Genomic DNA, 13,888 nt, shown 5'->3' with positions numbered 1-13,888 from the left:
CCCATTGTATGTTCTTGCCTCCTTTGTCAAATATTAATTGGCCATAAAGGCATGAGTTTATTTCTGGGCTCTCTATTCTGTTCCATTGGTCTCTATGTCTGTTTTTATGCCAGTATCATGCTGTTTTGACTTCTATGGCCTTGTAGATAGTTTGATATCAGATAGTGTGATTTTCCTAACTGTTCTTTTTTCTCAAGATTGCTGTGGCTATTCAGGGTCTTTTGTGGTTCCAAATAAATTTTTGGAATATTTATTCTAGTTCTGTTAAATATATCATTGATATCTTGATAGAAGTTGCATATAGATTGCTTTGGGTAGTATGGACATTTTAATGATGTTAATTATTCCTATCTATGAATATGGAATAGGCTTCCATTTACTTGTATCTTCAATTTTTTTTTTATCAGTGTCTTATAATTTTCCAGGTACAGGTCTTTTACCTCCATGGTTAAATTTATTCCAAAGTATTTTATTTTCTTTGATGCAGTTGTTTTCTTAGTTTTCCTTTCTGATAGTTCATTATTGGTGTGTAGAAATGCAACTGATTTCTTAATAATTATTTTGTATCCTGCTACTTTACTGAATTTATTTATCAGTTCTAGTAGTTTTTTGGTGAACTCTTTAGGATTCTCTATATACAGTATCATGTCATCTGCAAATAATGACAGTTTTACTTCTTCTTTTCCAATTCGGGTGTCTTTTATTTCTTCTTATCTGATTTCTGTGGCTAGGACATCCAGTACTATTTTGGATAAGAGTGAAAGTGGCCCTGGCAAGTTTTGTTCAGTGGTTAGAGCATCGGCCCGTGGACCAGAGAGTCCCGGGTTTAGTTCCCACTAGGGGCATGTGCCTTGGCTGCAGTTTGTCCCTGGCTCCGTTGGGGTCGTGTAGGTGGCAACCACTCGATGTGTCTCCCTCATGTCAGTGTTTCTTTCTCTCTCTCCCTTCCTTTCTCCCTCCTGCTCTATCCGAAAATAAATGCAAAAATTGTCCTCAGGTGAGGATAAAAAAAAAAAAAAGAGTGGTGAAAGTAGACCTCTCTATCTTGTTCCCAATCTTAAGAGAAATGCTTTTAATTTTTGCCCATTGAGTGTGATGGTGGGCGTGGGTTTGTCATATATGGCATATATTATGTTGAAGTATGTTCTCTTTATTCCCACTTTGCTGAGATTTTTTATCATAAATGGGTGCCGGATTTTATCAAATGCTTTTTCTGCATCTATTGATATGATCGTGTGATTTTTATCCTTCATTTTGTTAATGTGGTATATTACATTTGATTTGCAATTTTTTTTTAACCCTCATCTGAGGATAATTTTCCATTTATCTTCAGATAGAGTGGAAGGGAGGAAGGGAGAGAGAGAGAGAGACATAGACTGGTTGCCTCCTGCACTACCCCCAACCAGGGCCGGGGACGAACCACAACTGAGGTACGTGCCCTTGACCAGAATCAAACCTGTAACTCATTGGTCCGCGGCGCAACACTCTAACCACTGAGCGAAACTGGCCAGGGCTGATTTGTGGATATTGTACCAACTTTGCATCTCCAGAATAAATCCCACTTGATCATGGTGTATCATCTTTTTAATGTATTGTGGGATCCAAATTGCTAATATTTTGTTGATGTTTTTAGCATGTATGTTTATCAGGGATATTGGCCTATATGTTGCTTTCTTTGTAGTGTCTTTATCTGGTTTTGGAGGTAGGGTAATGCTGCTTCATAAAATGAGGTTGGGAGTCTTCCCTCCTTTTGAATTTTTTGGAATAGTTTGAGGGTAAGTGTTAGTTCTTCGTTGAATGTTTGGTAAAATTCACCTGTAAAGCCATCCAGACACTAGGACTTTGTTGAAAGTTGTTTTTATTACCACTTCAATCTCACTAGTTCTAATCTGTCTATTCAGATTCTCTGATTTTTCCTGATTGAATTTTGGAAGATTGTGTGTTTCTAGGAATTTATGTATTTTGCCATGGCTCTCCGATTTGTTAGCATATAGTTGTTCATAACATTTTCTTAAAATCCGTTGTATTTCTGTGGAATCAGTTGTTATTTCTCTTTCATTTTTTTTTTTAATGTAAGCAATTTATATATTTTTTTTAATCCTCACCCGAGGACATTTTTCCATTTTTTGTTAAGATAGAGTGGGAGGGAGAGAAAGAGAGAGAAACATCGACGTGAAAGGGACACATCAAGTGGTTGCCACCCGCATGACCCAACCAGGGCCAGGGACAAACTGCAACCGAGGTACATGCCCTTAGCGGGAACCAAATCTGAGTATTTCTGGACCACAGGGCGATGCTCCAACGGCTGAGCCAAACCAGCCAGGGCTTTCATTTCTGATTTTATTTATTTGGGCCCTTTCTCTCTTTTTCCTGATGAGTCTGGTTAAAGGTCTATTAATCTTGTTTAGTTTTTTCAATGAACCAGTTCTTGGTGTCATTGATCTTTGAATTGTTTTTTAGACTCTATTTTGTTTATTTCTTCTCGGATCTTTATTATTTCCCCCCTTCTGCTCACTTTGGGCTTTGTTGTTCTTTCCCCAGTTCTTTTGAGTGTAATGTTAGATCGTTTATTTAAGATTTTTCTTGTTTCTTGAGGTAGGTTTGTAATGCTATGAACTTCCCTCTTAGGACTGCTTTCTGTCTCATAGATTTTAGGTTGTTTTGTTTTCATTTTTATTTTTCTCAAGGTATCTTTTTAATTCCTCCTTGATCTCATTTTCACCCATTCATTGTTCAGTAACATGTTATTTAGCCTCTATGTCTTGGTGTTTTGTTTTGGGTTTGTTTTTGTGGTGTTTTTTTTTTTGTGTGTGTGTGTGATTGATTTCTAGTTTCATACCATTATTGTCAGAGAAGATGCTTGATATGATTTCAATCTTCTTAAATTTATGAGACATTTTCATGTCCTAACATGTGGTCTATCCTAGAAAATATTTCATATGCACTTGAAAAAATGTATATTCTGCTGCTTTGGGGTGAAATGTTCAGTTGGTTATTTAGGTTGATAGATCTATATTTTAGTTGGACTTTCCACTTTAGTCCTGGGAGGAAGTGGGTGTAGCTTCCACCTATCTACCATCCTGTTGGATTCCTTCCTCTCTTATTTTTCATTTTAAAGTGGAGTTGCTCTAATATGCTCCTATATCTTTATATTTTAAAAACTGAAATGTATCTCTTTTAAAATAGTATTTTTTACAACTAACAATGGGAGAGGGTGTGGATATAAACCATTTTAATCTGTATTGTGTGAAATTTTTAGCAATTTTCAAAATATTTTCTAGTTGACCTACTTTTATAATATTAAACATTAAAATCAAATTGTTCTTCTACTGTGTTATGATCCATAACTTTAATTTTTTGCACAAAATCCATGGAAGTTTAATGGAATAGTATGAGTAACACATTGCCCCATGTTTGTTTTTTTTAGTGCTGGGATTGGAAGAACTGGGGTTCTTATTACTATGGAAACAGCCATGTGTCTCATTGAATGCAATCAACCAGTTTATCCACTAGACATTGTAAGAACAATGAGAGATCAACGAGCCATGATGATCCAAACACCTGTAAGTACTCTACTTCATGTATATGTGTGTATTCTCAACATGATTTTTGTTATCGATGTATATTCCAAACTATATTTATAGCTTTTTAATATCCTACTAGGAGCTAATAACCCCTAACACAGGGAGGGGTTTGTAAAATACTACTCCTCTGTGAGCCGAATCTGGCCTTCCACTTGTTTTTATAAATAGAGTTTTATTGGAATACAACTATGCTCATATATTTACATGTTATTTATGGCTGCTTTCACACTATAATAGCAGAGTTAAGAAGTTGCAACAGACACCATATGTTGTGCAAAACCTAAAATATTTACTATCTGGTCTTGTAGAGAAAAGTGGTGTTTGTGAACACCACTCTAGCATGTTAATTCTTGAGTGTTTAAACAGGCACAGAGGAACTTGCCCTGTACTCTTAGGTGAAATGCTGAGACAATAGTGTCCCTGAACTGGAGACTCTCTATAGACCTTTCAGTGAAACAGCTGTGGTGAAATGCCTTTCTTTTTTACAAAGAACTTAAATTGCAACAACAAAAATCATACAAATTCTACACTGATTCTGAATAATGTTCTAAGATTACAAGAGGAATCGTGGAATTATAGAGCTAATGTTAAGATACCTTTTTATGGTAAGCCATTATGAAATGTTAGCATTGTTGGTGGCATTAGGGTTACTGAAGTAATTGACCTATATGACCTAATAAGTGACGCTCTTTTTTTTAGCTTTAAATTATAGAAAATTTCAAACATACACATAAGTAGACAATATAATGAACACTATTTTGAGTATTCAGTCCCAACAACATTTGTCATATTATTTTATCTATACTACCATATACTCTATCCATATTTGAAGTAAATCCTAAACTTAAATTTTTTCTATAAATGTTTGAGTGTGTATCTAGAGATAGTTTTTCCTTCTAACCAAAATCACAATACCATTACCACAGTATAATTAGTAAGTAATTCCCTAATATTATCAACCATTATTTAAACTTCCAGTTGTCTCATATAATTCATGGTTTTTAAATTTTAGAATAGCTTTATTGAAATGCAATTCACATACCCTAAAATTTACACATTTAAAGTATATAGTTAGTGGTTTTTAGTATATCGCAGAGTTTTGCAATCTTCGTTATTATCTAATTTTAGAATGTTTTCATCACCCCAAAAATAAATTTTATACCTATTTTTCTTCATACCTTCTGCAGTCTCCCCTGACCCAGCCAGCCCTAGGCAACCACAATTTGTCTCTATAGGTTTACCTATTCTGGACCTTTCATATGAATGAAATTGTACAGTTTGGTCTTTTGTAATTGTCTTCTTTTAATTAGCATAACAGCTTAAGATTTGTCCATTCTGTGGCCTTTGTCAGTACTTTATTCCTTTTTGTGGCTGAATAATATTCCATTGTATGGATATACAACATTTAATTTATCCATTCATCATTCGTTGATAGATACTTGGATTTTACCCATTTTTGTCTATTATAAATAATGGTGCTATAAACATTTGTGTATTTGTTTTTGTGTCAACATGTTTTCATTTCCCTTGGGTATATACCTAGAAATGGAATTGCTGGGTCACATGGTAACTATGTTTAAACTTTTAAGGAACTGCCAGACTGTTTAAAAGCAGCTACACCATTTTCAGTTCCACTGGCAGTGTATGAGTATTCCATTTTTTCCACATATCATCAACACTTGTTATTATCTGTATTTTTTTTATTTTAGCCATTTTACTGACTATAAAGTGCATCTCTTATAGATCTCTGGTGTGCAAATGTTTTCTTCCATGCTGCTTTTCACTTTTTTGATTGTCATTTGAAGCATGAAGGTTTTTAATGTTGATAAATGTCAGTTTATTTACTTTTTTAATCACTTGTGTTTGATGTCACCTAAGAAATCATTGCCTAACTGAGGGGTCACAAAGATTTATTCTTTTTTCTTCCAAGAGTTTTATAGACATATAGGTGTCTAATCCCTTTTCAGTTCATGTTTGCATATTGTTTGAGGTAGGTTCTATTCTTCTGTATGTGCATATCCAGTTGTCCCACCCACATTTGTTGAAAAGATTATTCTTTTCCCATTAATTGTCTCTGGGTCCCTTGTCAAAAATCAGTTGAGCACAAATATAAAGGTTTATTTCTGGACTTTTAATGCTATTCTGTTGATTTGTATCTATGATTCTTATGTTAATACCATACTGTCTTCATTACTGTAGCTTTATAATAAATTTAGAAATCAGGATATAAATATCCCAACTCATTTCATTTTGTTCAAGTCTGTTTTGGCCATTCTGAGGCCCTTGTATTTCCATAGAAATTTGGGAATTAGTTTATCCTTTATGCAAAAAAAGCAAGATAGGAATTATATCAAATCTGTCGCTCTTTGGGAGAGTGTTGACATCTTAATGATTTTCCATCTTCCAAATCATGAACACAAAATGTCTTTCCATTTGTAAATGACTTTTTAAATTTCTTTCAATTCTTTTCAGTGTGTATGTAAGCCTTGCACTTTTGTTAAATTCATTCTTATGCATTTTAGTCATTTAGGTGCTATTGTAAGTAGAATTGTTTTCTTAGTTTATTTTAGGACTATTCATTGCTTGGGTATAGAAATAAAAGTGATTTTGTATATTGATCATGTATTCTGCAACCTTGCTGAAATCATTTATTAACTGTAATAGTTTGTGTGTGTGTGTGTGTGTGTGTGTGTGTGTGAAAGTGCATTCCTTAGGATTCTCTATATACAAGATCATGTCATCTGCAAGGAGAGATAGTAGTTACGTCTTCCTTCCCAATTAAGAAGCCTTTCTCTTTTCTTTTCTTTTTTCTTTTCTTTTCTTTTTTATTCTATCTTTTTATTTTTCTTTTCTCTTCTTAACCAAGTGCCCTGATTAGAACATCCAGGACAATGTTAAATAAAGTGGTGAAATCTGATATCCTTGTCTTGTTCCTGATCTTAGAGGGTCAGCTTTTCATTTTTTACCACTAAGTGTCAGCCAATGGTTTTTCATAATGATGAAGTTCCTTCTGTTACAAGTCTTTTGAGTGTTTCCATCATGAAAAGGTATTCAATTTTGTCAGATGCTTTTTCTGTGTCTACTGAAATGATCATGTGGTTTTTGCCTTTTATTCTTTATTCATTTCTTTTTTTTTTTTAAGAGAAAGAGGAAGGGAGAGGGAGAGAGAGAGAAACATCAATAAGAAAGAACATCGTTTGGCTGCCTCCTGCATGCCCTCCACTGGGGAGCTGGCCCACAGCCTGGGCACATGTCCTGACTGGGCAGCGAACTGGCGACCTCTTGGTGCATGGGTCAGTGTTCAACCACTGAGCCACATCGGCCAGGCTTGCCTTTTATTCTGTATCTATATTCACACATAATGGATATTTTCTTTTTAATTGTGGTAAAGTACACAACATAAAACACCATCTTAACAATTTTTAAGTGTACAGTTCAGTAGTGTTGAGTGTATTCACACTTTTATAACCAATCTCTAGAACTAAAACTCTACCCCTTAAACAACTCTTCATTTCCCTCTCCTCCCAGCCCTGGTAACCACCATTCTACTTTCTGTTTTTATGAATTTGACTTCTGTAGGTACCTCATTTAAGTGGAATCATACAGGTTTTGTCTTTTTGTCATTGGCTTATTTCACTTAGCGTAATATCCTTGAAGTTCATTCATGTTTTAACGCGTGTCAGAATTTCCTTTCTTTTAAAGCTAAAAGATACTACATTGTATGTGTAGACCACATTCTGTTTATCCTTTCATCCATCAGTGGACATTTGGGTTGTTTCCACCTTTTGACTACTGTGAATAATGCTGTTTCAATTTTTTTTAACACGTGCCTGGAAGTCAAATTGCTGGATCATATCGGACATAATGAGTTTTTTTGTTTGTTTGTTTGTTTGTTTTTATCCTCAACCGAGGACATTTTACATTTATCTTCAGATAGAGTGGGAGGGAGACAGGAGGGAAGAGGGAGAAACATCAATGCGAAAGAGACACATGGAGTGGCTGCCACCCACACAACCCCAACTGGGGCCCGGGGACAAACTGCAACCGAGGTACATGCCCTTAGCAGGAACTGAACTTGGGACTCTCCAGTCTGCAGGCCAACGCTCCAACCACTGAGCCAAACTGGCCAGGGCTCTGTTTTTACATTGTACATAAAGTCAGGATTCTGATGTAATTTTTGCATTTTGATTGGTTTATATGTCTCCTAAATCTTTTCCTTTGTAGCCTCCTCAAATATCATGTTTCTTGTTTCTTGCCATTTACTTGATGAATAAACAAGCTCCGTAGTTTCTCATGGTCTGGATTTTGCTGATTGCAGTCCCTCAGTGGTTTCCCCTGTATTTTCTAAACTGGATCTATACACTTGAGCAGCTTAGGTGGTTTTATGTTCTTCATATAAGAGGCACATAATGTCTGGTTGCCTTTCTTTTCGTGATGTTAAGCAGCCTTGGGTGATCAGTGCCTGCATCATTAATTTATTGGGCTTTCAAATAATGGTATGCTGTCATTCCTTATTATTTAATAACTGGAACATTTTTTTTTTTTTAAACTGGAACATTTTTTAAAAGAGGAACTTCTCATCTGCTATTTGGTTAACCAGTGATACAGTCTATATAAGAAACCCAAGATAAATACTTGATGCTTTCCCTTTATTTGTAAAGTTTTTAATATAATGAGTTGGCTAATTTGCCTCTTCCAGTGGTGACCACTTACTTCATTTGTTTTGGTATTATTTTGAAATCATAGATTTATACATATGTGATGTTTCAATCCATTGTAGTTATTTTTCTTAACAATGCCTAAAGTGTCCCATTTTTGGCCAGTGAGAGCAGAAACTTATTCAGCTTGGCTCTTGGGCCTTTCTGTCAAGACCCTAGTAATTTAGTAACTTCTGTAAAGATGTCTAGGCCCCAGCTTTGTACACTTCCTGCCCTAAATTTAGAATCTGTAATTTCTCCAAAAAGTGCTGGTTCTTTTTATTGAGAAATTATTTTAGGGAGCACCTCTGAACACTAGGGTTTTTTATTGCTTTGGGTTAGTGTTAGTATTTATCTGTAAAAATCTTCAGTAGCCAGAGGTAGGAAAACAAACTTACAGATTAATACTGGTGCTTCCAATATAAATTCAGGACCACAGTGTTTTTACTTAATGTCTTCTACCTTATATCTTTACCACCTTTCTTTTTTAACCAAAATGCTGGTTCTCTACAATACCAGCAATGAAAGATTTAGAATATCACAAGTATTCATTTGTTTTATTTTGCATTACACAATAACAGTCTCAGAATAGCTAAACTAACACAACTACCACCAATAGTATGATTGTTGAAAATAATTTTTAATTTTTTTCTACTGTTCTTTTTTGCTTTTTGGATATATTCTACAAAAGATAAACAGTCAAATTCCTGTTTTGAAGTCCCTTGAAATAGTTCTTCTCTGTGTAGTTCTGCCATCAACTAGATACCCACATTGATTTGTTTCATGTTATATAGATTGTTTAGATTAATGGTCTAATTATGGGATGTATTTATATGGTTCCAAAGTAAAATCTGTAAAAGAAGGAAGTGCATTCAATGAAGTCTAATATCTAGCCCTCTTCTGCACCTTAGTTCTTTCTTCCTTTTATAGGAAATAATTTTTTAATGACTTAATCCTTCCCTTGCTTTTTTAAAAAATATACAAGATAGGGCAAAAGTAGGTTTACAGTTCATATTTAAAAATAGAAGAATTAATAAATGAGTAAACTCTGTGTTTCTCGTACTCACAGCTATAAATCTATTTTTGCCCTGCCCTGTCCATTGAGATAGAAATTTATATCCCCCCTTTCTTTTATAAAAATAACATGTTGTGCCCAGCCGGTATGGCTCAGTGGTTGAGCATGGGCCCATGTATCAGGAGGTCACTGATTCAATTTCCAGTTTAGGGCACGTGCCCAGGTTGTGGGCCAAATCCCCAGTGTGGGGCATGTAGGAGGCGGCCAGTCGATGTTCTCTCTCATCGATGTTCCTAACTCTCTCTCTGTCTCCCTTCCTCTCTCTCTAAAATCAATAAAGGAAAAAAAAAATTTTTTTTTAATAACATATATTGTATGCAGTTTTCTCTACCTTGCTTTTTTACTTAACAAAATATCCTAGAATCATTCTATAATAGTCTTTAGACTTTTCTTTCTCCCCCACTACATAGCCCCTTCCTGATGGGAAGTGGATTTTTTTTTTTTTACTTTTCTGTTATTATAAATAATTCTACAGTGAATAGCTTCACTTATGAATATATTTTTTCAATTTCTTTTTCTTTGGATAGGCTCTTAAAAGTAGGATCGCTGTGTCACTAGATAAATGTGATATTCCTAAATGCTAAATGCTGCCAAATTGCCATCCATAGGAATTGTGCAGTGCTAGGGTTATTAGCAATGCTTGAGTGTGTTTTTGCCAACAGAATATGTTGTCAGACTTTTTTATTTTTTGCTAGTCTATTCATTAAGAATGGTATCTTTGTCCATCCAGCCAGTGTGGCTTAGTGGTTGAGCATCGACCCATGCACCAAGAGGTCACTGGTTTGATTCCTGGTCAGGACACATGCCCAGGTGTGGGCCAGATCCCCAGTGGGGGGCATGCAGGAGGTGGCCAATTGATGTTCTCTCTGATCGATGTTTCTTTATCTCTCTCTCCCTCTCCCTTCCTGTCAATAAAGGGGAAAAAAAAGAATGGTATCTGTGTGCAGTTCTACTTTGCATTTTTTTATAAGCAAGCCAAGTGAGTTATGTCTCATTGTTTTGTTTTGTTTTCTAGTTTTTCTCATCAAATCTGTTTTTTATATATTTTTTTTCAGAGTCAATACAGATTTGTATGTGAAGCTATTTTGAAAGTTTATGAAGAAGGATTTGTTAAACCCTTAACGACATCATCAAATAAATGAGAAAGCAAAAAGTCTGGGATATGTGTTGGAAAACTGCTTTTCGCTCTATTCACTGTGCCGTAATACTGCTTGCAGGAAATGGCATCTAAACAAAAAAATGAAGAACTAACAAACTGAAAACTTGCAGCACTGTTGCACTTTATGTTTTAAAAAGTCACTGTCTCAAGACCTATAATTCATGTGTTTGAAGACTGGTTCATGCTTTGCTCCGAACAATTAGTGAATAACTGGGTGTGTTCAGGGTAATTTATGAAAGGTGGTGGTGGTGCCATGCAGTCCCCTTCTGGTAGAATTGCTACAAACAAGGCTCAGAATTATCATCATCTCTGTTACACACCTGTATTTTGAAAGCAAAAAGAAGTAAACATCAGGAGTCAGCTCTGGTGTTTGCAGTGATTTGTGTACTTACTGTACTGATTACCAGATTTTATTTTTAAAATGTTAGCAATATCATGTTCAATATTAGCCAATACACTGCCTATGGATGCAGCACATCTTTCCCCACACTCCCCCTGTAGAGACCTGCTGTTCATAAGAAGAAAGGTGGATTTGCTTTTCCCAGGAAATGCTGCACATTGTCCATTTACCAGCATCGTACAGAAAGTATAAATATGAATCTACAAATTTTCTTGAATTTAATAATGTAACTAACTTATATTTACCATAAGGTTGGCTTATTCCAAATCATGTGATTTCACATACTTGATATAAAAGAATGCATGCATTGTGTCTTAACCCCTTAAGTGCCTTGAGACGTCTTTGTATGTCTGATGAAAAGGCACTCATTTGACCCCTCTAGGAGGTATGTGTGTATATTATACATTTACATTTTTATGCATTTTGAATCAGTTCACATTTGAAAATAACTTCTTGTATTGAGAGTTATGGAGTTGAAGAAGGGTAAGGAAATTGTTTCTTACTCATCCCTGTATTTTGTCACAGGAAGCAAAGGTAATTTGTGTTCTACTGCGTGAGCACTCTGCTGCTATGGAATTGTTGAAATCTGCACATTCCTTTCCTGAAGGATAAGGGTTAGTTCAGCAGCTCAAATTAAAAGATGCTTTATTCTTCAAATGTAATATTTATTTTATCCTTAACTTTAGAAATGGCATCTAATATACACATTAAAGTTAAACATATTGATACTCTAAGCTAAAGTTAGAGCAATTAATTGTGACTTATTTCTATCACTAACTGAATTATTACTCTTCAGCGTTCATTTCAGTTCATGTCAAGTTTTGTTCACACTGGTCTGCTGGTTGGGATACTTTGAACAAAGAATGAAATGTTGTTGATTGTTTCGAAATGAAATCCCCCAATGACTGAAATGAGGGTTTTCTTGTCATTTTTGCCTACAATGAAATTACTCCAGCTTATATGTACTTATTAAGTTATAAGGATGTTGATTCATGGAGAGTTTTGACTGTCCTGCCTGATGGAGGATCAGATTCCATGTAAGGATTGTGTATATTTCCCTTTTCAGGTTTTTTTTTTTTTTTTAAGTCTACAGAAAGAATTTTAAAAGTATCCAGTTTTAATATAAGTGGAAATTTGCTCACCTATTGAAATGTTATATTACACAATTATTTTATATGGATTATGGTTGAAACAGACTTACCGGTGTTTTCTGACTATTTCAGAATAGTATTGACAAATTTTAAAGTTGAATGGTAAATATTTTGGAATGCCATTTGGTATGAGGGAGGAATGTACATTTTAAAATCTTCAGTATAATTTAAATGATGTTATTTTAGATATTCAAAATCCATAATAATAAATTTTAAGAAGTTAAGTCCTAAACATTAATAGCCTAGGTACCAAATAAATTATTGTTTTAAAATATTTTAAGCTTTTTAAAGAGAAAAGTAAGTATAACCATTTTGTCTAAGAGAAATTCTCTTCTGTTTCTAAATTTCATAGTCATGAAAGTATAAGAGGAAATAACTATAGTTTTATGTGAACATTCCATTCTCTACCAACAGATACATGTAATTTAGCCTGTTCTATGATGTGATGATAAGTTGAAAAGTGAAATCATGTTGGGGGGTCTACATAATAACTGTTTTGGCAGTTTTTCACATTAATTAAAAAGAAAATCTATCTGTTCCCTGTGGACAGAATATGACAACCGTAGATTTAAAAGAAAAAGATACAGTTGTATAGACATAAACGGCATGGTTGGCATGTTCTTTAATTTAGGGCTTTGTTTACGCTTCTGAGATTAACTCTTACTAATTTCTTGATAATGAGCACTACTCCCTTTTTAATCATTAATGCCAGTCTTTAAATGCCAATGTATCAGAAGTTAGGATTATATTTAAATTCTCATTTATCAGTTTTTCAACTGTGAGGTATTCTCTGTCAGTATTTTTATGTACAAAAAGATTTTTTTAAGGCATATTTATTCGGATCTTAAATTTAAAAATACACTTCTCTGTTTACTCAATAGATAAGACTTTATCCATTACACCTAAGGATTTTTAACCAGTTTATTAGTCTATATAAGGTTCTAGGAATCGTCCTAGCTGTGGTGCACCAAGGAGTGAGTTCTAGCTTTCATTCCTATCAGTGTGATACTGAGTGATAAAAATGCCCAATTTCTTGTGTCTAAACTACTCTCCCCTTCCTCCTCCTTTCTCCCTCTCTCTTCCTCTTTCTTTCTCAATGTTGACTGTTACTCTCACAAGTGGAAATAGATATTTGTGAATCGGGGCTTTTGAAATGCTAAGAAATGTTTGTGAAAACTTCTCCTCTCTGATTTATAATGGTCTTATGGTGTTCATTTCAAATGTTTGGTTGAGCATCTGATCTGCATCAGCACTGTGTACATAGGATGAGGAATATTTTGGAATAGACTTTACATTCACAAAAGGAAGAATTGGTAGTATATGTTCAACCAGTGCATTCATTCAAATTAGAGGCAGAGTAACTGTAAGAAATAATTTCCTTTGTTTGGCCTGCTAGCACAAGTAGGAGGTGGGGAAAGGGTTGATCATTTTGATTAAGAGTAAAGAGAAAATTTATATATAAACACTGGCTTCAAATATATACGTCATTAAGACAGTTGCTTGAAGGTTTCAAGTACTAATGTTACACACAGAGATACTTCTGTGTGTTGCACAAAAGCTAATGCTAACAGAGGTAAAGGATTTTTTAACTATAGAGTTGTTTATAATTTGTTGGCAGATCTGATCAGGTCTAATCAGGTATTTGAGTGAAAGTCTCATGTCTCCCCTAGAAGTATTATGTAACATTAGAGCTAAAAGGAACTTGAAAGATTTTTATCTCATTTCACTTTCTATTATTTTAGGCAACATGTGATTATCATGAATTCTCATGAATTTTAGTCTGTTTCAGCACAAGAATTATATTCAGGTAGTGATTTCACTT

The 13,888-nt window shown here is 34.5% G+C and overlaps 1 protein-coding gene across 5 annotated transcripts in view; it reads left to right on the top strand.

The window, feature by feature from the left end:
• The window catches only part of PTPN4 (protein tyrosine phosphatase non-receptor type 4), a 251,441-nt gene extending 239,486 nt beyond the window's left edge, over nt 1–11,955 (top strand). For 3 of the 5 annotated variants that reach the window (XM_036254430.1, XM_036254432.1, XM_036254433.1), the window contains 2 exons: nt 3,428–3,563; nt 10,412–11,954. In XM_036254430.1, coding sequence (XP_036110323.1) covers nt 3,428–3,563; nt 10,412–10,498 — 223 coding nt within the window. In that variant the 3' untranslated portion in view covers nt 10,499–11,954. Of the gene's footprint in view, nt 1–3,427; nt 3,564–10,411 lie in introns of all 5 variants that reach the window. The other 2 variants (XM_036254434.1, XM_036254435.1) reach the window with 2 other exon arrangements.
• Nucleotides 11,956–13,888: the final 1,933 nt, after the last annotated feature.

Source organism: Molossus molossus, unplaced genomic scaffold, assembly GCF_014108415.1.
Source record: "Molossus molossus isolate mMolMol1 unplaced genomic scaffold, mMolMol1.p scaffold_m16_p_11, whole genome shotgun sequence".
Lineage (NCBI taxonomy): Eukaryota > Metazoa > Chordata > Mammalia > Chiroptera > Molossidae > Molossus > Molossus molossus.
Note: the sequence above shows the minus strand (reverse complement) of the source record. Positions and strands in the feature narration are given on the sequence as shown.